Raw genomic sequence first — 27,310 nt, forward strand, 5'->3', positions numbered from 1 at the left:
AGAAGAAAGGTAAAAATATCAACCCAAATTCTACCACTTAGAAGGAACCTTTGTTAAAACTTAGCGGGTTATTGGAAAGGCATATATATATAGGTATATATACATACACATATATACGTGTATATACGTGTGTGTGTGTGTGTGTGTGTACCTCCAGCTCTAGCGTAACCGAGCTCAGCAGGCCCCTTTGCTGCCCTGGGAACCTCAGGCCAAGCCATCTTCGGGAGTGCCCTTGGTGTGTGGCCCAGAGGCTCTGTCTGCCCTGGGGCTCTGCCTATGGGGCCCCTCTCTACAGGTGGCTCTGCAGGCCTGGGCTCCGCTTAGCTCTCAGCTGGTTTTGCTGGAGCAGCTCCTTGGCCTTGGCGAGAGCTTCTTCTGCAGGGACAACCACATGGGGTGTCACCCCCACCCCTTCCCAGGAGCTGCCATCTGAGGCCCCAACAGAACGGGCAGTGGGGATAGTGAGGTAGAGGTTGGTGTCATCCACGTGGTAGGTCTGCGGTGGCTGGCAGCCCCCGCTGGTCACCTCCCCGATGACCAGAGCCCGGCCCAGCCTCTTCATGATGTAGGTGAACTCCTCCGCCGTGCCAGCCGTCACACTGCTGGTCAGAATGACCATGCTCTTCTTGGAGCCATAGCGTTCACCTGGAAGACAGAAGGTCCTTCAGGATGGGGATCGGGCCAGGACCCTGGAGCACCTGACTTTTCTATCCTGCCTGGACCTGCAGTGAGGGAGGAGGCCCTGGGCTTTAGGTCTGTGTCCTTGTGTCTACTTGCGAGCCACTTGGCTCCTCTGAGCCTTGATTTCTGCATCCGTAACATGGGAACAAGAATGCATGCCCAGTCTCAAGGATTTCAGTGCTTGACAACTCCCAATGATGGCTCTTTTACGCCAGGTAATAGGAAAGGCTTGATCTAGTAAATACTTGACCTAGTCAATCCCCCCTTTTTTTTCCCCCCTGGAAAATGGGCATAGTGACACATGCTTTGCAGAGATTCAGGATCATGCGCATAATGTCCGGACTAGGAAGCCATGTGCTCTCTCTTCATGAATAATGAGAACACCTAAACTGACCGGACCTCCTCATTATGCTGGACTCAGAAAAGCCCAATTTGTGATGTCATAAGAACAACCCTCCAGGACAGTGCCATCCAATAGGAATGTAAAGTGAGCCAGGATGCTGGCCATAGATGTCATTTTAGGTTCCCTAGCAGCCATGTTAAGCAAGCAAAAGGAACCCGTGGCATTAATTTTAATCATGTTTTGTTTAAGCCAATGTATCCAAAATACATTTATTTCAAAATGTAATCAAATAAAATATGAATGAGGCATTTTCTTTTCTTTTTTCCATAACGTCTTCAAAATCTGGAATGCTCTTTACACCTCTAACACATCTCAACTTGGGAGAGTCACATTTCAAATGTTTGGTGACTGCAGGTGGCTTGTGGCTCTCATTTTGGACCTCGTAGTTCTGGGACCTCACGGTCTATATAACTGAGTCTATCTTTAACTTCCAGTCTTGAAGATTGATTTGAATTTAAAATTCACCTGGTTCTGATTTGTATTTACATTTTGTAATATTATCGTATGTATGTCCTAGAAGCTACAGCAAAATGCCTGTGCATTTCAGAAGCATGGACGTGAAAATGGTGAGCTGTTCCTCTGGTCATAGGCACACCCCCATTGGTCTCTCCAGTCCTTTCTTGTTGGATAGGAGCACAGGTTCCTCGGTTCTGCACACTGGGCAGGGAAGATAGATGGAGGCCATCCACCCTGGAATCAGGCTTTGAGAGTCACGGTTCTGTAAAGCTCAGGGCCAACTTTGCCCCTGTAGCCACTGCTGTGGGCCCACGGCAGGGAACAGAAGCCCCATCGGCATCAGGACCTTTCCAGGTAAGTGTGTGGCACTGCAGCTGAGAGTTCAAGTATGGTGAGCACAGGAAGTGCCTGCTGGGTTTGGTGAGGGGCGAGGAGAATCCTTCAAGTTATGCATTTGTCCTGCAGACTGGTGATTTTGGTGCTAAGACTGGGGGAAATGTTGGTATTAAACAAGCTAATATTCACATTTTGGCTTCCACTTATTAGCTGTGTGACCCTAGAAAAGATACTTGACCTAGTCAATCCTCACTTTTTTTTTCCCTCTAGAAAACGTGGGTAGTGATACATGCTTTGCAGGGATTCAGGATCATGAGCATCTAGTGCTTGGACTAGCACAAAGCCTTACATTCCAGTTACTATGACTTTTACCTACACCCAAGCTATCTTTCCCTGGTTTCCCAGAAGCTTCTAGAATGATGGCAGGAAAGGGAAGGCTTCTCCACATACCTACGACCTGGGCGTGTGTCCAGAGTTCATTGACGGAGTCATCAGGCCGGCTGTAGATCTTGTCCAGCAGAACTGGAGGGCCTTCGTCAAAGAAGTAGGAGCACAAGATGGGGATGGAGGATGTGGGGCCACCGATGTTGAACCTGAGGGACGGGAAGTGGAGGCTTTTCAGGGGCTGAGCTCACAGTGAGGCTCTCTGTGCCCCTTGGGGAGACCGGGATATTTGTCCCATGGAGGGTTCTAATTCTTGGAAGAAGAATTCCGCAGGTTGGCATTTTCCAGAGTATTTCCAAGAGTTCTAGCCTCTTGGAATATGTTTTCAAATATGTTTAGAAAATACAGAATACCATATCCTTTCCTTCTGCTATATAATTAATATATGTTAATATATTAAAGGCCCTAACAAGTCCTGTGGTCAGAAAATAAACTTTCCCCATTTATTGACCATGGACTGCTCCCCTGCACCCATGTCTGCCTATGAGTGGAACACATTTTGGGAAACATTGTTCTTCCTAGTTGCATTCTGTGACAGTTTTATGACACCTACCAGCTGTCTTAGTTCAGGTGTCTTAACAGGGCACTTAGTGTGTTGAAGTCTTCAGACTTGTGGAACTGCATTGGGAGTAAGGAAGCCCAGGCCATTTAGATTTGTCCCACTGTGTGGCCTCATCGGGCCCTTATCTCCCCACTGGGCTAGTGATATGGCAAAGAGCCTCGTCCGGTTGATGGTCTGGGATGGCGTGGCTGGGTTCGGGGTCTGTGATGTCAGTGTCTGAACCTCCAAACAAACCTCAGGGGTGGAAGGGTCTTTAAGCAACGGCGCTTGCAGGCTGGGGCCATCTCCTCTTTAAAAAGTGTAAACGGCATATTCAGAAGAAAGGGACTTAGCATGAGTATCATTTGGGTGCTCAACAGAACTTCTAAAGAATAAAATGATCAGAGAGACCACAGGAGCCTCAAGCTCAGGCTGTGAACACACACAAAACCGGAGCCAGGGCGACTGTTTTATCTCCCAGGGAGGAGAAGCAGCCTGTGAAGGACCGAGAGCCACCTAGCGACTGCTTAGAAGCATGTGAGTGAGCTCTGAGGGCCAGGGGACTAGAACTGGGGGAATGCCTCTGCCCTGCCACTTTCTGTCACTTCTTTCAGACAACAGGGGAGAGTGGGGCTGTCCTGTCTAAGGGAGGCAGCCTGCTTATAGAGGGTGCCAGGGCATGGCCACCAATGGACCCTGGAGTTACAGGATGCTGGGCCTGGCCACTGCCTGAGGGTGTTCATCCACCTCCTACCCCTGGTCTATGATGTGAACTCATGACATATGAGGCACATTTTTACAGAAACAAAGGGGACGTGGCTAGCTGAAGACATCCTTCCGACAATCATTTGGTGATGCAAAGAATTCTTTTGATCACAGTAGTGATTAATTTCCAAATTCTCCCTGTGTGATTTCCAAATTCTGCCTGTACGATTCATGTGACTGGGGTTGTCATGAGTTGAATTTGTATGATGTGAGGTGCACTCCCAGGTGGGGGACCTGGCTGTCCCACAAGCCACTGACCGTCAGAATCACCTGGGATGCCTGTCAAATACAGATTATTGGGCCTGTTCACTGGAGTTTCTGACTCAGTAAGGGTGGAGTGGGGCCCAGGAATCAGTGTTTTTAATATCTCCTTCCTCTCATCCCCACTGAGTCCTATGACCACACAAATCTGGGGGCAGTTCTCAACCTGGAATGCCCCTTGGAATCATTGGAGAAGCTTGCAAAAACTACTAGTGCTGGGACCCACCTGCAATGAAACCAGAACCCCTGCGCTAGCTGGCTGGAGCCCTGATAGGCAGGAGGCCGGCTCCCTCAGGTGCTCTGCCGTGTTATTGTTCCCTGCAGTGGCCCATAGCTTTGATCGCCCCCTGGTGGTCCTGTGGCATGGCTGGGAAGCAGCGAGCCCTGGCCACTGACCTCATGTCGAGGATCATGGCATCCGTGTGCATGATCTTCTTCCAGATATGCTCCACCAACAGCGTGGAGACCTGGGTGAGCAGCTCACCGTCCCCAAACATGTCGAACCTCAAGTAGCCGATGTTGTCCTCAAGCACGTTGGTGTGGAAGGAAAACTTGATCAGCTCTTCAAAGACTTCAGGGGAAGGGATCTGTAAGATTTGGAGGTCCTGCTCAGTGTCAGGAGGGCAGGTGGTTTTAGAGCCCAGGAAAGCAGGTGCCACGGATTGCCTTTATGTCATGGGAAATATGACATAAGGGCATGGGACAGGAACTGACATTTCTGAAGGAGTCAGTAGGCACCCAGGACTTTCCCAGTGGCATGTCTGGGATGTGATATGCCACCGGGACATGTGTGATCCATGGGAAGCCTCCTTGCAGAGGGTGCTCCTGTCTGCTCTGGTGTTCAGAGCTGGAAGGCCCAGGAATGGTCTCCTCTCTGATTCCTCCAACCTCGCCAGATACTTCCCAAAGTCTCTAAGCTCATCTTCACCTCCACCGGGGCAGGATTGGAAGACGTTAGTTACCTTTAACACGTGCCTGGCCCTGTACTAAGCACTTTGTAGCGTTTATCACCATCCTCACAGCCACCTGTACAGAAGATAACATGATCCCCATCTTTTCCATGGAAAAACTGAAGCACAGTGAGATAAGTAACTAGTCCCAGGTTACACAGTCAATAAGTGGTGGAGCCAGAATCTAAATCCACATCTGACTCCAAATTGTGAACCTTGGCTACACCAGAAAGGAAGGAGCAATTAATTTGGAAACTGGGGATTCTGAAAGCCTAGCACAGGCTACTTCCACGGGGATGCACCTCCTCCTCCCTCTCTAAGGCTGCGGGAGGGTGGCAGGACTTGGCGAGCTGGACTGGGGCAAGGAGGCTGTGCTGACAAAGACACTGCCCTCCAGGCCCTGCCCTGCCTTCAGTCACAGCTCTCAGCTCCAGGCCACTGCCCTCTGCACCTCTCCAAGTCTCAGTTACGCAAAATGGGGATGAGAATTCTGTAGCAGTTGCTGTTGGCACTCTCAGCCCCCTCTGATTTCAGCTGCACCTGGCCCCACTGACAGGCTCTCCCACAGCACCATCCTGCCTTTCCACCCTCAGCTCAGGCCTTCTTCAAGAGAGGGGAGCCTGCCCCACCCCGAGTTATGTCCTCAGGGCAATTCTTGGCCAATGCGGGACAGGAGCCCTGGGGCCTGCCTGCAGAGGGCTGTGCCTGGGAGCATCCCCACACTTGTCAGCGTCCTGGCTTCAGCAGAACAGCTTTGAGGGACCTGCCTGTCACCTTCCTATCTCACTCTCCCCGCGCCCTCCTTCACACCTGCTTCAGCAACCACCTCCCAGACAAACTGCCTGCACCCAACCCTGGTCTCAGACCCTCCTTGCAAGGGATTCATGACACATGCTGCCCTGCCCAACTGTGACAATGCAGCAAAGCCACAGGTAGGAGAGCAGCGTGGAGTGAGTGCTGCCTGGGCGGAGCTCTCAGCCTGCGGTGGGGCACGCGGTGAGGCCCACGGCCGCCTCTGCCATGTGTTGGCCTCTTACCCACACTGACGATGAGAAGTCCCGCCAACGCTCGCCTTCCACCCAGCCAAGGCTGAAACTCCGTCTATCCCAGGGGCTTCCAAACTGGCTTCCTGTGAGTATTGCTTGGCTTTCAAACTGGCTTCCCGTGAGGTTGATGCAAAAGTAATTGTGGGTTTTGCCATTGAAAGTACTTTCACACCAACCTAACATGAATGTTCTACGGAGGTTCTACAGCAGCACCAGGGTCCCAGAGAGTGGATGGAACAGGGTGAGAAAGAGGAAAGGACTCAACTGGCCAAAAGTTAAACATGAGAACAAATCTAAAAGCCATTGTCATGCACTGTGCACAGAGCCCTGCATGTGCAAACGACGGGTCAACTCACTCCCGGGACTGGGCTCAGCCAGGTCTCCCTTGGGTCTCACCTGCATGGGCACAATTCCAGGAATGCGGTCCTTGGCATTCTCAGGGATATGGGCTGCCTTCAGGTGTGGGTCTCCAGAGAGCATCTGCAGGTCAGCCCCCAGGATCTCGGCCAGGGCCACTTCTGAGGTCACCCTGGAGTAGCGGCTCTGCAGACCACTCAGTTCGGCAGCCACCTTGGCCCCCAGCTCCGGGGAGGCGTAGTTATCGGCCACCAGCTTCCCAGCTGTCTGCAGCACCGTGGGCACCTTGGCACGCAGAGCCACTATGTCCTGGGCTGTGGAAAGGGCTTCGCTCATGGGCACAGTGATGTCAGGCTCCACACCAGCCAGGTCCCAGGCTTTGCCCGTGGTGGAACTCAGGGCCATCTGGGTGGGCATGGATGCATATAAGGGGCTGCTGCCCACCTGGTAGATGCCCACAGAGAGTGCCCCTCCAGCTGTGGGCTCCCCAATGACCGTGGCCCGCTGCAGGTCCTGCATGGTGTGTGCAAAAGCCTCAGCCGCAGAGCCACTGGTGTGGCTCATCAGGATGTAGAGGTCCTTGTGTGAGCCATAACGCTGGCCAGCGACCTGGGGCAGGGTCCACACCTCCATGACCTTCGAGGTGGCCCTGTCAAAGACAGAATACAGGTGCCGGCGAGGCTCTGCCTCAAAGAAGTAGGAGCAGAGCAGCGGGATGGCTGTGGAGTAGCTGCCAGGGTTGTAGCGCAGGTCCACCACCAGCGCAGCCGTGTCTACCAGCTGCTGCCACACCAGCCGCACCAGCTGTGGCCCGACGGCCTTCACTGTCTCCAGTTCAGCCATGGCATCAAAACGCAGGTAGCCCAGCTGGCCGGGCAGCACTTCTGTCTTGAACAGGGCCTCAATAAGATAAGTGAGCTCTTCTGGCGAGGGGACAGCAGGGGGTGGTGGGGGTGCCTCTTCTACCACCAGCTCATCAGGGCTGTGGAACACTAGCAGGCGGTGGTCCCCAGACACCTCCTGCAGGTCCGCCGTGAGCTGGGAGGCCAGAGACTCCAAGTCGACAGCTGTGCGGTAGGCGCCCTGGGCCAGCTTGGCTTGCAGCAGGGCAGTCGTCTGCCCCACGACCTCTGGCTGACTGTAGTGGGCCTCCAGCAGGTGCCCCGTGCCCTCCACCAAGGCCCCCAGGCTCTGGTGGAACTCCAGCACTTCCTGGGCTTTGTCCAGGGCCTCCTCGGCCAGCACGATGGCATCAGGCACCACTCCACCACCCAGCCACGCCTCACCGTGATTGTCGATGAAGGTGAGCACCGGCACGGTGAGCATGAGGCTGCCCTCAGGTGTGTCTAGCAGCGGCACCGTGCGGGTGTGCAGCAGGTTGCCCGCGGTGATCTCACCCACCAACGTGGCCCAGCCCAGCGACTGCATGAGGAAGGCGAACTCCTCTGCGGCCGTGGCTGTGCGGTGGCTGGTGAGCAGGTACACCCCACGCTGGATGCTGTAGCGTGGGCCCGGCAGTTCCACGTGGCTGAAGTGCTCCTGTGTGACATTGGTGCGGCGATCGTAGGTGGTGAAGAGGTGCACGGGACCGGCCTCAGGGCCCTGGAAGTAGGAGAGGAGCAGAGGCACAGCCGAGGATGGCCCTCCGGGGTTGTGGCGCAGGTCCATGATGAGGTGCTCCGTGTCCTGCAGCGGCTCCCACACCTGGCGCAGGACATATGGGGCCAACACCCCCAGCACGGAGGCATCAGCAAAACTGTCGAAGCGCAGGTAGCCCACATTGCCCGGCAGCACCGACACCTGGAACACGGAGTTCACCAGTGCTTCCCGGATAGCCTCGTCCTCAGGCAACTCTGGGGCTGCCCCTGGTGGGTCTTCAGCTGCAGCTTCGGGCCCAGAAGGGGTTTCTCTGGGCCCAATGGCTCGCACCAGGAGCCTGGGATCCTCGGATGCAGCCTGCAGGCCGGCATTGAGCTTGGTGATCAGATCTTCCTCAGAGACCACCGTGGATAAGTCCATGCTGGCCAGGTGCTGTAGCAGGGTGGGCACGCGGTCCACCAGTGTGTAATAGTCCTTCAGTGCCTGCTGGAGGCAGTGGACCACCCCTGGAAGGGCACTGCGCAGAGTGAGGATGGCCAGGGCTTTCTCCAGGGCCTGCTCGGCCGGCGTCCCCACACAAGGCAGCACCCCGCTGCCCTCCCACGTCTGGCTGCCTCCGCCCAGGGGTCCCAGGGACCTGGACACGGGCACAGTGAAGAAGAAGTCAGACTCACCTATCCTCAGCTTCTGGAGGTCCAGGGCGCCCCCAACAGTCCGCTCGCCCACCACGATTGCCCTGCGCATCTGCTTGAGGATGTGCGCGATGTCCTCAGCCACGCCCCTGGTGTGACTGCTGGTGAGGACCACCACATCTTTGTCTGCACCATACCTTTCTCCCAGGACCTGGGGCAAGGTCCAGATCTCTGTGGTGGTGTTGGAAGGGCGGTTGTAGATCGTGTCCACATGCAGGACGGTGTCCCCTGAGTGCAGGTAGGAGATGATGTAGGGAATGCCGGAGACCTGACCGCCCACGCAGTGCCGGAGATCCAGCACTAGGGCATCTGTGCTCATCAGCTTCCCCCAGACGTGGGCCACCAGGAACTCCCCCATCATGCTCAGTACCTCCTGGCCGGGGACGCTGTCCACCCGCAGGTAGCCCACATTACCCTCCAGAACCTCATGGCGGAGGCCCCTTTGCAGCCAGGCTAGCAGTTCCTCTTCTGAGAGGCTGGAGAGTGCTGGGACTTGTGGAGGAGGTTCGGGGGTGCTGGGCTCATAGGAGATGACCAGGCGAGGGTCGTTCAGGGAGTTCTGCACCCCGGCTGTCAGCACACTGGCCAGCGTCTGTGGGTCTGAGATGCTGAGAATCTCGTCGCTCTTAATGGCCTGCTGGATCGCTTCTTGCATGCCCACCAGGTTCTCTGGGAAGCAGTAGTTATCCAAGAGGACCTTGGCCATGTCCAGCACCAGGCTTGGCTGGAACAGGTGTGTGGGGCCAGCCAGGCCACAGAGCAGCGTGGACAAAAGCAGAACCCATTCTCTCATCATGGGGACCCAGGGGGAGGTCCGGCTCCTGCACAAATCTCCCTGAACTGTGTGCAAGGCTGTGGCCCCGCTCTGTGCAGCTGCCTTCCGCCCTTGTCCTTCTCAGCTGGTGGACAGAAGGTCTGGGGCTAAACTCCTGAGTTGGGGGCAAGGCTTCCAGCTCTAGTAAGCCTTTAATCCTGTCTAATTCAAGCACATCAACCCTGGGTACCGGGGAGGCGTGGCCGGGGTGGTTTGACCCAGAAGGTATATTTCATCTTATCTTGCTGTGCTGCGTCTGCATATCACATATTAATAACTGCCATTGTTTTGAATTCCTGCCTCATTCCAGGCACTGTGCTCCATCCTTTACAAGCTGATAGTTTCCATCAGTGCCTTGCAAAGTCCAGTTATTAACCCACAAGTCCACCTTGGAGGACTGGTTCTACCACTCTCTCTCCTGTGGCCTCAGGGAAGTATCTTAATTACTTAATGTGTAGATTAAATGAGGAAATACGTGTAAAGCATGTCCCAGTTCACAGCAAATAGGAAGCACTCATTACTGGTAAGTTCTCTGCATTGGATGTTATCTCTGTTCCCTAGCTCGAAAAAGGAGCCTGAGAGTTCTGTAACTAATATAAGGCCATTGTTTTAGGAGGGGAAGATGCAGGGGCAGCAGGAAGTCCTTGGGGCTGCAGTTGGCCCATACAGTGCAGAGGCTGAGTCTGAGGCTGGCATCAGCCTCAGGGCTTGAGATTTATTTCTGTGTCCTATTAATGCCTCCAGGGAAAGGATGGGTCCCCCTACAGCTTTCTAATGCCAGGAATGATATGTCTGGACCACCATGTACATGTGGAGTATAGAGGTGCCCACCTTCCGGACATCACGGGACTAGTGTTCCCACTCAGATGAGGTTAGCTCTGAGAGTTAATGGCTAAAGGGGACTCCTCCTTCTTGAGGTCTCAGCCCACAGCCTGCAGTTTGCAGGGAGAACCAAGCAGGAAGTCTTGGGTCTCTGTGGTCCCAGGCTTTAAATGGAATCTCAATCATTTCTCTCGTCTGCATGGAGCACAGTGGACTGCTGGACCCTTCAGATCCCAGCTCCTGCCATTTCTCATAGAAATAATGTGGGTGCTGCTTGCACCTGACTGGCTGTAGAAATCCAAGAATTTCTGCTGTGGGGTGGGAACTTGGAAGCCCCGCTTTGCCTCTGAATGTCTCTGTAGATAGGCACTTCCCTCACTTAGCAGATAGACAACCAAGGCCCAGACAGTGGTCACAAGGCCAGGGCAGAGCGTCGGGAGAGCTGTCCCAAGCTGGCTCCAGCAACGCCGCCTTGGCAGAGTGGGCAGCAGGCAGATACCCCTGTATGCCTCAGCAGGCAGCTGGAGAAGGTGGTCTCAGGGACGTGGGCTTTCTCTGCACAGCTGAGACCCACAATCCGCTCTTTAGAAATCATTATCTGAGGATGTTTACCAACTGCTTTATGAAGGCCAAACAGGTCAATTAGCTAAAACAAACATATTTTTAGCTCATTAGGATTTGTGTAATGCTCAAGTGACATATGGTCACATCACTCCACCGTACACAGCCAATGGAATTGAGCCTGATTTACTATGAGAATGGGGCAGGGCTGGGGTGCCGCCATCAGCTCCTGATGAATGCACTCCTGTATATCCTTAGGCCTGCTGGGAAGGCTGGGCCTTCTCTTCTGCTTCCGCTTGGGGAATCACAGTTCTGAGCATGTACTTCCGTGTCCTCAGCAGGCACTTGTCTGCCATTGCTTGAGTCCAGGCAGAGCTTCTGGCCCAGAAAGGGCTGGGGGTAGAGCAGGAATAGGACTGTCTTTGGGGAAAAGATCCCCTGGAGTCTTACTAAGATGTAGTTTCAGGATAGGATGTTTGGACCTGTCACTGGGACTTGATTTGTGTGGCTAGCCCGGAGCCTTAGGAGAGACATGAGAAAAATCAGTCTGCTGCCAGTCCCTGGGGTGCCTGAGTTGGATGGGGCATGGGTAGAGAGGCAGTGCTTCCCATGCAGATGGAAGGGCAAGTTCTGTCCTTCAAGTTCTCCAATCTCTAGAGGCCAGGGTTTCCTTGCCCCCAGGTAGTGCGGGGATGTAAGCAGATGGCAGCCGGCCTCCTTAGCTCATGCAGAGAGTATGTTCTGGGCAAGTCCCTAGAGTGAAAGCCAGGAGCTCTACATCTTCCCATCGAGGCCCTGACAACTGTAGGCCCAGGGTGGGTTTAGAGAGTACACTTGATCTTGGGGGCTGAGTTTTGGAGTTGGAAGGGGACTGGAAGGTCCGGCACACCCTCACTTATAGGAATCATCCTGTGGGCAGAGCTGTGGAGGGTAGCTTAGAAGCCACCCTGAGCTGAACTGGTGAAAACTGAGTAGGTAAGTGGGTGAGACCTTGATGAGGTGACATGAGACCTTGATCAGGTGACATGAGACCGTGATTAAGTGACTTGACTGCTCAGAGCCTCGCCTTCTTCAAAAGGGCAAACAGAATAAGGGGAAAAGGCTCAGTATTGCTGGAGGTGTTACTGTCCTAGAGGTTATGAAAGGAAGTTGAGGACGTGGGAGTTGGTGAGGGGCCGCTTGGCTCTGCCTTGGATTCTAATGCTCCTGTGGTATTGGGGAAAATCATTCCAAGAGGCTGGGGCTGCCCTGGGGACCTGGAGTCCTAGGGCTTCTTAGGCTCCAAACTTTTCCTGGGCCTCTACGTATCTAGGGAGAAATGCCCAGACCCAGCCTCCAGAGCCCAGCCCTGCAGCACCCACAGCACAGGTTAAGAGGGGGACAATGACACTGCAGGGCTGCTGCAGCGTGCGGAGCTGGGCCGTCCAGGAAGGACCGCCTTGCCTATCGCATCACAGATGTCGTCTTTTCAGTGCCCAAAGCCCTCGTCTGTCTGCCTGTCGTTTTATGTTAGTTTTCCCCTCAACGTTTTACAAGGGAAATGTTCAAGTGGTACAGCTGATATCTACATACTATCATTTAAAGAAATGCTTTGACTTGTTAACATTTGAAAGCGCTTATCTGAGCAGACAGCGATTCATGAATTTGATAGCTCCCACAAGAGGTGGTTTGGGGCTCTGCAAGGGAGCACAAGGCGAGGCTTCTGCAGGGTGAAGGCAGAAGTGGGGTAAATATTACAGATGCTTGGGTTGGTTAGCATTCAGGCCCTTGCATGATTTGGAACATCCTGGTGGAAAGTTCCAGACCATGTACCTGATGTCCAGTGGGCCATCTGTGATTGGCTGGACTTAAGCTTCTGTTTCTTTTAAATTAACTGCTTACAGAAAATGAGTCTGAATTAGGTTTCAATTTGCTCTTGTAGGAACTCAGTGTGTTAGAGCCATCTTAGTTTAACACCCGCCTCCCTAGATTCTACTACTGATAATTTATTACCCCTTTCTCATCTCATCTCTGCCTCTCCAGCCTCCTCTACCCTGCAAGCCAACACATTCTTTAATGCATTTCAAAGTAAATTGAACCTTGACTTTTTATTCATTTTAATATATGTTCATTTTACTTTTTTCTTAAATCAGAGGAGTAAAACAGACTCATTTTTGAAGAAATGTGCAAACAACCTTTTCCCAAAGCTTTTAAAATCAAGCCTTCTTTAGTAACAAATGATCAGCATTGAATGCCTAGCCATCTCCATCTGTCTCTGTGTTCACACAGGGAGGTGCACGTGTAGGAGAGATCCATCCACACATCTATGGGCTCACCATCTGTTTGTCCATCCTAGTATCAGCCCATTATAGCATAGGTGGTAATTTGCATTTTGTTTTACTCACTGAAACATACAACATAAACATCCTTCCCAGTCATTAAATTCATCCTTTTAATGGATACATATAGTCTAGGTATTCCTAATCCAAAAATCTGAAATCTGAAATGCTCCAAAGTCTGAAACTTTTGAGCACTGACACAACACCACAAGTGGAAAATTTCACCATAAGTACTTAACACCAACTTTGTTTCGTGCACAAAATTATTTAAAATATTGATATAATTACCTTTAGGGTATGTGTATAAGGCATAAATGAGACTTAAATACTGTGTTTAGGCTAGGGTTCCGCTCCCAAGATAACTCATTGTGTACATACAACTATTCCAAAATCCAAAAAGAATCCAAAATCTAAAACACTTCTTTCTCCAAAACTTTCAGATAAGGGATCCTCATCCTGTAGCAGTTCTTGATGATTTACCGATCTGTTCCCTTTCTGAGGCATATTAAGTTGTCTCTGTTTTTGCTTCAATATTGCTTCAGCGATATTGTGATACATGTTTTTGAATACGTTTTTAAGGGCCTAAGGTGCTTTTTGGTTTGAGTATAAATTCCCAAAAGTGGGCATGCTGAGTCAAAGGGCATAAGTACTTGTTTTCTTTATTGTATTTTTCAGTACCTTTTAAATTATCTAACAAATGTGTCTTTTTTTTCACGATTTAATTGATATATAATTAACTGCTCCTATTTGAAGTGTATCATCTAGTCAGTTTTGACACATGCACACCACCCAAAACTCTCACCACCTCCTGGGCAACATATATTGCTGTTGCCCTTAACTTTTTCTCATCCTCCTTTGCTCCCCAGTCCCCTCTGCATTCCCATATCCAGACAAGCATGGATTTACTTGCTGACAACAGTATAGATTAGCTTGCAGCTTCTAGAATTTCCTATAAATGGAGTAATACCATGTGTATTATTTTTTATCTGTTTTCTTTTGCCCAGCATAATGATCGTGGGATTCACCCACATTGTTGAATGTACCAATAGTTCATTTCTTTTCTTTTTTTTTTTTTTTTTTTTTTTTTTGCTGAGTAGGCTTCCCTTGCACAGATGGACTACAATTTGTTATCCATGCCCCTGTTGATAGCCTTTCAGGTTGCTTCCAGTGTATGAATATTACAAAGAAAGCTGATATGAGCCAGGTGTGGTGGCTCACACCTGTAATCCCAGCACTTTGGGATGCTGAGGTGGGCAGATAACATGAGGTCAGGAGTTTGAGACCAGCCTGGCCAACATGGTGAAACCCAGTCTCTACAAAAAATACAAAAATTAGCTGGGTGTGGTGGTGGATGTCTGTAATCCCAGCTACTTGGGAGGCTGAGGCAGGAGAATTGCTTGAACCCAAAAGGCGGAGGTTGCAGTGAGCTGAGATCAAAACACTGCAGTTCACCGCGGAAAAAAGGGAGGGTGTTTTCAAAAAAAAAAAAAAAAAAAAATGCTGATGTGAATATTTGAACGCAAACCTTTGTGTGGATATATGGCTTTCTTTTGGCTGGAGTAATATAATACCTAGGATAGGGATGTAGGTTTAACATTTTAAGAAACAACTCAACTGTTTTCCCAAAATTTAAATTCCTACCAGCAGCATGAGACTCTTCCATATCAATGCTAACAATTGATAAGGGCAGACATATAAATTTTAGCCATTCAAATAGCTATGTTGTGGCATCTCATAGTGATTTTACTTTGCACTTGCTTGACAATTAATGGTGTTGACCATCTTATAATGTACTCATTGGCCATTTATATATCTTCCGTGGTGAAATCGCTGTTCAAATCTTTTGCCCATTTGTTGGGGAAGGGAGGCAGTTGTTTGTCTTATTATTAATAAAGTAAAAGTTATTTTTGTATACTGGATGTGAGTCTTTTGCCTGATATATGTGTTGCAAATATTTTCTTCCAGTCTATGACTTGTCTTTTCATGCTGTCAACAGTGTCTTTTGAAGATTAAAAGTTTTTCTTTGGTGAATCCAAATTTATCCTTTTTTTCCTTTACAGTTCATGCTTTTAGTGACGCAGCTAAGAAATCATTGCTGATCTCAACGCCACAAATCTTTCCTTTAGGATTTTGTTCTAGAATTTCCGTACTGTTAGGTTTCACATGAGTCTTATGATCTGTTTTAAGTTAATCAGATGTTTAGTTGACTCCAGGCTGGCTGTTGCAAAGACTTCCCTTTTTCTAGCGAATTGCATTGGCATCTTGATAAAAAATCGATTGATCCCACCTGTGTGGGCCTAGTTCTACACAGGCTGTTCTGCTGCGTTCATTAATTTGTCTGTTTTCTATTCACATCACACTTTCTTGTTTACTATGCTTTATAACATGTCTTGAAATTATGTAGTCTGAGTCTACCAACTTTGTTATTCTTTATCAAGATTATTTTGGCTATTCTAGTTCCTTTGATTATCCACATAAACGTTCAATTCAGACCATTGACTTTACAATCAGATAACTGATTGGAATTGAGTTGAAAATATAAATCAGTTTGGCAGGCAATTTACATCTTAACAACACTGAGTCTTCCAACCCATGAGTATGTTATACCTCTTTACTTACTTAAGCCTTATTTGCTTTATTTATCAGCGTTGTGTGGTATCACTATATAGATCACGTAAGTATTTCTCTAGGTTTATATCCATGTATTTCTTGGGGTTTTTTGGTGCTGTTGTAAATGGTACTTTTTTCTTTCAGTTTTAACGTCCAGATATTCATTGCGTTTTGATCATGTATCCTGCAATTTGCTAAACACCTTTATTTGTTCTAGTATGCATTTGGAAGATTCCTTGGAATTTTCTTTCTCTTTTTTTTTTTTTTTTTTGAGACAGAGTTTCGCTCTGTCACCAGGTGCCAGGCTGGAGTGCAGTGGCGCAATCTCGGATCACTGCAACCTCCGCCTCCCGGGTTCAAGCAATTCTCCTGCCTCAGTCTCCCGATTCCTTGGAATTTTCTAAGGGGGTGTTCATGTTGCATTTTTTGATTGACAGCCAATGGATGCTATTTTTTATTCTTGCCTTACTGCCCTTGCTAGATGCCTTGTTCATGATCTTAGGGGGAAACCATCCAGTTTACCATTAAGTATAAAGTTAGCTGTAGATTTTTTTTTGGTAGATGCTCTTTATCATCTGTTAAAAAATATTTTCTATTTCTAGTATTTTCAGAATGTTTTAAAAAATCATGAATGGGTTTTGAACATAGTCAGATGCATCTATTGACATGATAGTTTTTCTTCTTTAGTTTGTTAACATAGTTAATCATATTGACTGATTTTCTTATCTGGAGCCAGCCTCTCATTTGTGGGCTAACCCTCACATATTAATGATGTATTAGCCTTTGAATATGTTCCTGGATTTAATTTACTGGTATTCTGTTGAGGGCCTTTGCATGCTTATGAGGAATATCTCTCTGAAGTTTTCTTTTCTTTTGGTTTTGGTATCTAGGTAATATCCACCTCATAAATGAGTTGGAAGTCATTTTTTTTCTCCTTCTATTCCATCCTCTTTCTATTAGCTGGGAAAAGTTTGTATGGAATTGATATTATTTCAAATAGTTGAGGCTGAGAAGTATTGCATTAGCATGAAAGGAGGGCTGGTTGTGCTTATGTTATTCCTACTTTTCTACTGAGCATTTCACAGTTTTGTGTCATCTAAGGACAACGATAACTGAAGTCTCAGAACATAGATTATTACAGCTGTTAATCACTTATATTGGAAAGTATTCACAGCCTCAAAGATGACATCACTTGCCTGATGTAAAGGCAGGAGCGGGAGTCACGGGAGCGCATTACCCACTACTGCCTCCAGGGGGTGCTGTGCGCCAGGCAACGGAGCTCAGGGCCTTTGAACCTGGCTGAGTTCTGAGGTGTGTAAGGGGCTTAGAATAGTGACCAAGGTGCCATCAGCCAGGGTCCCATTACCCACACATGTTCTCTGCAGGAGGGAAGCCCCTCAGAAGCACATGGCTGTCCTGCCCCTCCCTGTGCCACACCTCTTCTGTGCAGTGAGGACAGGAATTCAACTTTTCAGACAATTAGAGTAAATTTCGGCTGGGGAGATCCTAAAGAATATGCTCAGGAGGCCGGGGCCGTAGGCGGTTTGGAAGGCTGGATTCGCACAAAAAATGAGAGATTTGCATCTGGAGAGAATGCGTGCATGACATTAACAGGAATGTAAGACCTCTAGGCTGGCGACCGAGGGTCGGAGTCGCGTTCCTGCCGCCTGCATCTGCAGGGCATGTGCAGCGTTTGCTTATGGATGATGCCTCATCACTCCTCACCCAAAGGCGTTTCTGCCAAGCCACTGCTCCTCCGACTTTGGGGATGAGGAAGCTGGGGCTCAGGGGGAGCACAGAACTTGCTCAAGAGCACAGAGCCGAGGAGCCAAGAACCAGCTGAAGGTAGAGACGATTCCATACACACGTCCCTGAGCTTTGGTTCCCGTTTGTGTCAAAATCCCAGGCACAGATTTGTGGCAGGAGGTGGGGTGGAGAGAGAGGCTCCAGCAGGGACGAGGACCCCGTGGCCGTGGCAAGGCTGCGTCTCCAGTCACTGCGGGGCATTAGTCTAGAGAAGACGGAGGAGCTATACCCTGCACTGACAGATGCAGGGGTGAAGCCTGAACCCAGCAGGCAGAGCGCCCCCGCCCGCTTCAGGAATCCAGACCATCAGAGGGGATGACACAGAGGGTTGGGACTCGTTAGTGGAGCACAGCCTTGGGAACCTGAGAGCAGGGTATTGCAGGGTTTGGGAAGCAGTGTTCACCTGGGAAGCTGACAGAAGGGAGCGGAGCTGACCCAGAGGGCTCAGGGCCCAGGGTCCGCTTAAAGTCCAGGGAGCAAGGCTGAGTCCGCTCATTGGGATGTGGGCTTGACATCAGGACTGTCTACTGGGCAAGGCAGAGGTGTAGGGAGCAGGCGGTGCAGAGCGTGGCCAGGCAGCAGGAGGCAGCCTTCTCTCTCTCTCTCTCTCGCCTAAGGTGTCTGATGTGGAACTGATCCAGGGAAGTGGGGATGTTGGTCCAGGGGCTCAGGATGGTATAAGGCAAGGAGGCCCCTAGCAAGCACTGGCAGGAGTCCTCCCCCTCCCTGAGTGTTCTCCTGCACCAGCACCCAAGGCACTTTTTAAAAGTTGAGCAGGGATGCCGAGGTACGTGTCTCAGCAAAGCACCACAAACACGAAGCCCAGTGCCGGGCACTGCCCTGAGAGTCCTGTGCTTTGGAAACCTGGGCTTGTGTGTCCTGAGCCTCACTGCAGAGAGGGCTTGGTCTGCAGAGGGCTTCTGGTTCCCCGCTGGTGGGTCTGTCTCTGAACTCTGGCATCCGAGGACAGCCTAACCACAAGGGATTGGAGGAGGTGCTTTGACTCATTAAAGGGAAGATGTCGCCAGACAAAGGCAGAATGGCTTTTGAAGGCAGAATGGATTGGGAAAATACTGTTTGTACGCTGTTGTACTACTGTCATGAAGATTGTCTCACTTAATCTTTTTTAAAAAATGCCTTTCTTGAGATACAATTCACTCATTGAAAGTATATAATTCAATGTTTTGTAGTATTCACAGTAATGTACAACCATCACCACAATCAGTAATATTAGAACATTTTCATCACCTCAAAACGAAACCCTGTAACCTTATGCTCTTACCCACTATCCACACCCCCATCCCTGCCTGCCAGCTCTACGAAGCCACTCATCTACTTTTGATTTCTATAGATTTTCCTGTTCTGGAAATTTTTCATGTGAATAGAATCGAATAGTGATTTTTTGTGACTGTCTTATTTAACTTAGCAAAATGCATGTTTCAGTACTTCATTCCTTTTTTTTTTCTTTTTTTTTTAAGCAAGGCTGTCCTCTTGCCCTGTCACCCAGGCTGCAGTACAGTGACATGATCATGGCTCACTGCAGTCTTGACCTTTCAGGCTCAAGTTCATTCCTTTTTATGGCTGAATAATATTCCATCCTTATGCATATACCACATTTTGTTTATTCGTTCATTAACAGATGCAAATTTGGGTTATTGCCACCTTTTGGCTATTATGAATAATCATGCTATAAAAATGTCTGTACAAGTTTTTGTGTGAACATACACTTTCATTTCTCTTGGACGCATGCCTGGGCTTGGGATTGTTGGGTCATATGGTAACTCTATGTTTAACTTTTTGAGGAACTGCCAGTTTTCCAAAGAGACTGTATATTTTGCACTCCCACTGGCAACGTGTGAGATCTGATTTCTCCATATCCTTGCAAACAATTATTATCCAACTTTTTGATCATGGCCATCCCACTGGGTGTGAAGTGGTGTCTCATTACAGCACTGATCTGCACTGCCTGATGGATAATGGCGTTGGGCATCTTTTCATGTGCTTATTGGCCATTTGTGTATCTTTCTTGCAGAAATGTCTATTTAGATGATTTGCTTATTTTAAAAATTGGGTTATTTATCATTTTATTATTGAGTTGTGAGAGTTTTTTATATATGCTAGATTCAGGTCCCCATCATATTGGTAATTAGCAAGTATTCTCTCTCACTCTGTGGATTAGTTTTTCACTTCCTTGATGATGTCCTTTGAAGCACAAAAGTTTTTCATTTTGATGAAGTCCAGTTTATCTCATTTTTCCTTCATTGCTCTTGCTTTTGATTTTATACCTAGGAATTCTTTTCCAAAGCCAGGGTCATGAAGATTTATGCTTATGTTTTCTTCTAAGGGATACATGTTTTAGCTCTTATATTTAGATCCTTGATGCATTTTGAGTTAATTTTGTGTATGCTATGAGATAAGGAAGCAAACTTATTCTTTTGCATATGGAAATCCAGTTGTCCCAGTATGTTCTCATTTAACCATTACAATCCAGAGATATCATGAGCCTATTCTTTAAAATAAACATCTCCGTTTTACATCTCCCCATAAGACTCCTTAGAGGGGACATGTAAAAGGGGGATGCTTATTTTAAAGAATAGGCTCACATGATTGTGGGAGCTGGAAATTCTGAAATGTATTGTGCAAGCCCCAGTGACTGCAAATGCAGGCAAGAGTTGACGCTGTAGTCTTGAGCGCAGGCAGCTGGCTGGCAACTCAGGCAAGGTTTCTTTGTTGCAGTCTTGAGGCTGAATTGCTTCTTTCTCAGGAAACTGATTAGATGAGACCCACCCGCATTTTGCTGGATAATCTGCTTCATGTGCAGGCTGCTAGTAGCAAATATATATCACATCCACCAAATACCTTCCCAGCAGCATCTAAACTAGGACTGCACCAAACGCCTTGGCACCATAGGGTAGTCAAGTTGACATAAAATCAGTTATCACAGGTAGTACGGTTGCTGTTTCTTAGAAGAAACTGGGGCTTGGAGAGGTTAAATGCTTTCTCCAGGAGCACAGTCAGCAGCAGAGTCTAAACATAAACTGGATTATCAGGTGTTAGGCGGGAGTCAAGAAAGGGAAATGAGAAAATGTTGGTCAAAGTGTACAAAGGATACATAAGTTCTAGAAATCTTCTGCGTAGCTTAGTGACTGTGGTTAATAATGCTGTACTGTACACTTGAAAATTACAAGAGAGCCAGGTGCGGCGGCTCACACCTGTAATACCAGCACTTTGGGAGGCCAAGGTGGGTGGATCATAAGGTCAAGAGATCGAGACCATTCTGGCTAACACGGTGAAACCCTGTCTCTACTAAAAATACAAAAAAAAAAAAAAATTGGCTGGTTGGGGTCGTGCACACCTGTAGTCCCAGCACTTTGGGAGGCCAAGGCGGGTGGATCACAAGGTCAAGAGATCAAGACCATCCTGGCTAACATGGTGAAACCCTGTCTCTACTAAAAATACAGAAAAAAAAAAATTAGCTGGGTGGGGTGGTACGCACCTGTAGTCCTAGCTACTCAGGAGGTTGAGGCTGGAGAATCCCTTGCACCCGGGAGGCAGAGCTACTGCACTCCAGCCCGGTGACAGAGCAAGACTCCATTTCAAAAAAAAGAAAGAAAGAAAATTACAAGAGAGTGTGGATTTTAACCATTTTCACCACAAAATGTGTAAGGTATTGGATATGTTAATTAGCTTGAGTCAATCATTTTGCAATGTGTACATAAACATCACATTGTACACCGTAAATATATGCAGTTTTATGTGTCAATGACACCTCATAAAGCTTGCAGACAAAAACGACACTTGGCCTGGAAGCTGGCTCCTCAAGTCACTCCATTCTTATGCCCATACTAAGTCTTCCTGTTCTGAGAACACTCCAGGCTTAGAGAGCACTCGACTTCTCAGAACTCCAAGTAGATTCCAGAAAAAAATACCGTTTCGTTGATGGCAGACACACACACTGTGTAAAAGACTAGAATTTCTCTAAAGCATACATTCCTCCTCTCACTGGCCCCAACTCTTAGTCACAGCGATGTAGGGCCTGCTGGCCAGGTGCCATCCTCATTTAGGGAAGTTTTTCTATGATGCAGCCTCTCTCCTGTGTTTCTTCCTGCTCTTTCTCCTAAGCCCATCAGATATGTGCGTGTGTCTGAACCCCAGGAATGAACAGGTGTCAGGATCTTTTCCCTGAGAGGCAGGGACACTTGGCTTGCCTTCGGGAGGCTGTGGCTGCCGGGTAGACCGAGGGTCTGTGGGCGTGCGCGTGCGGTAACTTCCAGCCCAGGTACGGGTAGAAACGCCGACGGCACTAGGAGAGCATGACAATGAAGAGGAGGAAGAGAAAAAAGAATGAGGACCAGAAAGAAGGTTTCAGCTGACAGAGGACTGAGTAGCTCTAATGTTTTCCTGAGCATTGCACACAAAGTGAAGCAGGCAAGGATGGAAGTGCAGGCTTCCCAAGAACCCACAAAGCATTTGTGTATGTGGCACTTTGTGGATGATGAGCAAGGACCCAGTGAGCCATGTCCCCTGGCTGTGACCATGCAGCCGGTACATGACCTGGTCGGGATTTGAACACAGGTGGGGTCAACCCTCCCCACCATGCCCTGCCAGCTACCTACCCCACTGCTTCCAGTTGGCCTCTGCTGTTGGCTTCTGAGCTTCCCCTGACTGTGGATGCTGCATAATATCGTCCAGTGCCCTAGTACTCGTTCCACAGGAACAGCAGGCATTAACCAGAGCCATGCCAGGCAAGCAAGCTAGGATGATGGACGCTGAGCCAGAGGAAGAGGTGGCTCAAGCACTGTCTGGTGGGAGCATTGTCCAGGGAAGGAGAGAATGGTCCAGGCACTCACACAGATGACCTCAAAAGGTGCCAGAGGTTAGGGTGCAGCCTGGCCTCCAGGATTCGAGTGTGATGCAGGGGTCCTGAGCACTCACAGACTCACCACCTGGCTCACATGAGGTGGTCACACCTTGGGCATTGTCGGGGATTTGAGAAATGTTTGCAGCTTCATGCCCTTTGAGCTAGGTCTACCTCCCCTTTTGTGTCCACTGCTGAGCCTCAGAAGTGCCCGGTCCAGGTTGGCCTGGGACAGCCTGTTGCCTCCGAGTCGTTTCCAGGGTCAGTTTCATTTTACTTATGCTGAGACCTCCAAATGCCCTTAGTACTAGGGATGTCACCCCCTCCCCAGCTGAGGACAAATGTCAGTGTGTGAGTTCAGAACACTAGGAGACTGGGAGTGCCTGGAATTTGAGACCTCTCTCCCCCGCTTTCTCCCTAGACGCTCTCCTAAGAGCTAACAGGTCAGTAAGACACATCAGGCATGAAGACATCAGTGCAGTGCGGGGCGCGGGGTGGGGCATCATCACCCAGAACCACCTGCCCTCAACACCCGTTCATTCACTTCCATTCTGGTTTCCATGTAGGGAGTTTACAAAATCACAGTAGAATAAAAGACCATTAACAATAAGGCGACAGGTCTTTTTGACATTCTTCTCCTTCCTGACATTTGCTGTGTGTCTTTCTGGTCCTTTGATGAACTGCTTCCTTATATATAAGCATATCCTTGAAACACAGACATTCTGTGCGTTTTTATTTATGTGCCAGATAGCACATGCCAGTCCGCAGCCTGCTCGTTTTGCTCAGCACTATATTTTTGACAACTAGCCATGCGGATGTGCATCAACTAGCGTGATTTCCCATGGCTCTACATTATGTCACCATAGGCATGTGTCGCTCTTTAGTCAGCTCTTTGCTGACGGGTGGATATTTGGTCTGTCACAGTTCTGGTTTCCAGTGAAACACACTGAGATGGAACTGGCTGCAGGAAGCATGCAGGTAAGCCTGGGGAGCTGCACGTGTCAGGAGGGGAGGGCCTTGGACTGCTCAGAGAGAAGGAAAGGTTGAGGGTGATGCAGCTGCCATGGGACCTCAGCCAATTCCAAGAGAAGTGGGGTTGTCTCTTCACAGTCACCCTAAATTGAAGCCAGAGCCAAGCCGTCATGCCCCTCATCACATTCTCGGATGGAGGTGGTCCGCAGGGAGTGGATGGGACCTGGGCAGGTTGCTCCCTATAGACTGCTGAGGGCAATTCCAGGGAGAGGGGTCCTAATCTGGGCAGATGCTCGGCACCCACTCTGAGGCCATGCCAGCCTTTCATGATTACAAGCGCCGCTGCAGTAATCTCAGAAATCTGCAGCTTATCTTTGAAGTGCCTGATTGCTCGTGTGCAAGCGTGTCTCCAGAACAGGTGTAAATAAGTGGACTTTCTGGGTCTTTCATCTCTATTTGATGCTGCAAATTGTCCTCCAGGGTGACTGAAGCTATGACAGTCCTACCAGCCACTGATGATAGTGCTCATTCCTCCCCTTGCCAGTCCAGTGCCACTATGCTATGTTGTCACATGCTTTCATTTTTGCAAATCCAGTGAATATAGAATGGAATCTTGTTTTCATTTCCATATGCTTTTCCACAATTATAAATAAGGCTGAGCGCGTGCACACACACACACACAGAGAGTTGCAAATTCTCTCTTCTGCATCCTACTTTGTCCCTGAATATAAACCATAGCATCCTCAGACACCATTTCTTCTCTTCCCTCCTTTCTATCTCAGTTTACCGAAGAAGAGGGTGTTTCCATTGAGTCTTTTAGTAGTATCAGAAGTTGCCTAATGCATCAGAAAGTCCTGTTGCGTGCATGTGTGAGCCTGTGTGGTGTGCACATGTGTACACATGCATGCATTGCATGAACACATGTGTTAATGTGTGGTGTGTCTATGTGTGCACGTGTGATGCGTATGTAATCAATGAGAAGTTTCTGTTAAAGAGTCTTGCCATGTACATACTTATTGAAAAAGGAATCCTGACTCGGAGTCTCTATCTTAAAACATATATGAAATATGGAAAGATTGAATATATTAAGTTACAATGTAATACATTAAGTTATAGATGGTGTGCCCGTGTGTGAACGTGTTCATGTGTGATGTACAGTATTTCTATGTGCACATGTGTATCCAGCTGTGTGTATAGGGTGGGTGAGGGAACTGTCACCCCGGGTCAGGCTCTGCTTCAACTCAAATCTGTGTTGTTTAAGGCTTAAAAAGAGGCTGGTCTCTCGGGTAACTGGAGAAACACAGTCTTGTTATCTTCTGTCTCCTGCTGCCCCTCATCCGTGTGCCCCAGTAACTTCTGGAGAAAAATTGGATGCTTTCTAACCTTACCCCAAATCAGGTCCAGGAAGAAAGAGGGAGGAAACTAACCACAGTTCATTAAATTATTCTCTTATTGCTGGTCATTTTAGATAGTTTCCTGTTTTCACTAGGAAAAGCAATGCTCAGTTAACATCAAATTATAATAAATAAGCTAAACGTATTTTTAAAATTGATTTAATTAAAATTAATAGACTGAATTTTTCCATATTAAATTGTGATTTTTAAGATACAGACACGGAGTCAAGATTTCTCTTTCAAAGAGTATGAGTATTGGAGGCTCTTTAGCAGAAACTTCTCGTTGATCTGATTTTCAATCCTTTGTTTAGTCGTGAGAGCAGCTGCCTTCCACTGAGGGCTCAGAGCGTGCCAGTGCCGACGCCTGGGCGGGACCAGCCTCTGCGTGCACCTCGTCTCCCCCACTCTGGGCTCCGGTCAGGACTCATGCAGCAGTAGTCCCAGCTATTTGGGAGGCTGAAGTGGGAGGATTGCCTGAGCCCAGGAATTAGAGGTTATAGTGTGCTGAGATCACTGCGCTCCAGCCTGGGCAACAGAGCAAGGCCCTGTCTCAAACAGTCATTTTGAAAATCAATGCCGAGTTGTCGCAATTTTATTTTGCCAAGCCTGAATGTTATTAAAAAAAAATCAACCTATTACTTACTGTGTCTATTATTTCATAAAAAGTAGGAAGATATTTGAATGCTCCCAAACTGTATTTGGCTTTTACAAACAATATTTCATTGTCCTCATTTTTCTCACTTTGATCCAGAAAGTGACCCAGCCCCTGGCCCCTGGTTGGCCCAAACCCTGCCCATTTCTACCCCAGCCTAAACCCCTCTGCTCTCCAGGGAGATCGCTTGTATGTCACAGCTCTCTGGGACCAAGGGGACCCTGGAGTCGGAGCAGAAGCTCATGAGAGAATGCTACGAAGAGATGGACTTTGGCTCAGGCTTGGGCACATCCTCCTGATAAGCGGGCGTGTTCACATGAGCCAGGCTTTCTGGAGGAGTGGTGGGTGGCTGAGCCAAAGTGCTCCAGGGAAGCCGAGGTCACCGTTCTGCAGATTTCTATCTGGAGTAGGTGCTCTCTTCCAAGGCTCAGATTCTAAGGTTTATAAAGGAAAAGAAAAATGTTCTGAAGCTTTCTTCAGTCTGACCCTGCATAAACCACCTGTGTTCCCTGCTGGTTTGAGGTGTGGCCTGTCTTGGGCATGGTTTCCTTGGGAAAAGGCCAGGGAAGAAATGGCAGCAGTTCTGACCCCTCCCCCAAGGCACTGATACACTATGTCACACACCGGCCTTTGAGAGATGAACAGTTTTCCTGCCCTTGGTTGACAAATTGGAGAAACCTCAGGGCTTCCTCATCTTGCACCTGGGGAGGCGGGCAAGGCCGCCTTAGCAGCAAAGTTCAAGCTCCTGTCTTCCCAGGACCAAGTCACTCCTGAGGCCTGAAATAGCTCCCGAGTATCTCAGGGACTTGAGAAACCAGGGTGCCACCTTTTACATGCATTCAGAATTGGCTGTATCGTTGGTGGGGCTGAGTGCAGAATGAAAACATCGGCCCCTTGTTCAAAACTTATTATGCATTTCAAGATGGCAACAGCAGACCATTCAACCAAGCCTGAAGTCTGAGTGCCTACTGGGCCACACACCCGAGCCTGTGAACCCTGGAGTGCTCTCGGAGCTAGGTCCCTTGTAGGTGAAAGGCCATCATGGCCCTACTGGCCTCTCCTCTGTCTCTTGCACCATCACAGCTGGAGGCCGGGCCTGCTGCAGGGGCTGTCACAGAAGGGAGCGCACCCCCAGAGGTGAGGGTGGTCCAGGCTTGCTGCTGCATGCCTGGCACTGCCTCCTCCACCTCCCTTCCTCATCTGCAGAGGAGCAAACCCACCTTACTGAGGGCTACTGTAAGGATGGCTGGAGGTGATGGCGTGCAGCCTTCCAGGTCCAGGTGGGCCTATCTTAGGGGCCCAGAATAAGGGGCCCCAGGGGCAGGCATAGAAGAAACCTAAGGAAGACTCTGAGGAGGAGCTGATGTCCAAGGCAGAGAGAACGAATCAGAAGAGCCGGATACAGAACCAAAGCCTTGGTGTCCCACAGGGAAAAAGAGCTTTGGAGTTCAGTGGAGTGGGGCCTCCCATTCCACATGTGCTGGGGAGTTAAGCCAGGCTCAAAAAGACAAGGCTGCACACTCTCAGAAGCACTGACCTGGGATTCTACCTCTCTTCCAACTCTAGTAGAATTCTGAAAGTGGGTCAGCCCCAGTGTTTAGTGACCCTGCTAACAGGACCTCTTCTTCTCAAGCGAGTAGTACCCTACAAGTGCCAGGCTGACCAGGGATTCTCTCAGTGGGAGGGCAAGAAAGGCAATGCCCAGGGAGGCTGGTTACCAGTGGGGGAAGAGCCCATGGAGAGAAGAATCCAAGGAAGGAAGGGTCAAGGGCAGAGAGAACTCAGAGAGGGTAGTGCCCAGGGAAGTAAATGCTCCGGGAGGAGTGATCCTAGAGAGGGCAGAGTCCAGGAAGGGTAGACCTCAGGGAGGGTGGAGCCCAGGGAGGGGAGAGTGCAGGAAGGGGAGAGTCCAGGGAGGGGAGAGTCCAGGGAGGGGAGAGTCCAGGGAGGGTGGAGCCCAGGGAGGGGAGAG

The 27,310-nt window shown here is 49.2% G+C and overlaps 1 protein-coding gene across 2 annotated transcripts in view; it reads right to left on the bottom strand.

Moving 5' to 3' along the window:
• Positions 1–9,496, bottom strand: part of RBP3 (retinol binding protein 3) — a 29,655-nt gene extending 20,159 nt beyond the window's left edge. Inside the window, exons 1-4 of one of the 2 annotated variants that reach the window (XR_004265061.1) lie at positions 6,280–9,327; positions 4,284–4,474; positions 2,327–2,469; positions 128–645 (exon numbers count right to left, since the gene is read on the bottom strand). Coding sequence is in view for 1 of the 2 variants with exons in the window: in XM_032266806.1 (XP_032122697.1) it covers positions 290–645; positions 2,327–2,469; positions 4,284–4,474; positions 6,280–9,327 (3,738 nt within the window). In the remaining variant the exon portion in view is untranslated. Of the gene's footprint in view, positions 1–29; positions 646–2,326; positions 2,470–4,283; positions 4,475–6,279 lie in introns of those variants that run through there. The other variant, XM_032266806.1, reaches the window with a different exon arrangement.
• Positions 9,497–27,310: the final 17,814 nt, after the last annotated feature.

The sequence above is a fragment of the Sapajus apella genome, unplaced genomic scaffold (assembly GCF_009761245.1).
Source record: "Sapajus apella isolate SASKATOON/1434 unplaced genomic scaffold, GSC_monkey_1.0 scaffold161, whole genome shotgun sequence".
Taxonomy (NCBI): Eukaryota; Metazoa; Chordata; class Mammalia; order Primates; family Cebidae; genus Sapajus; species Sapajus apella.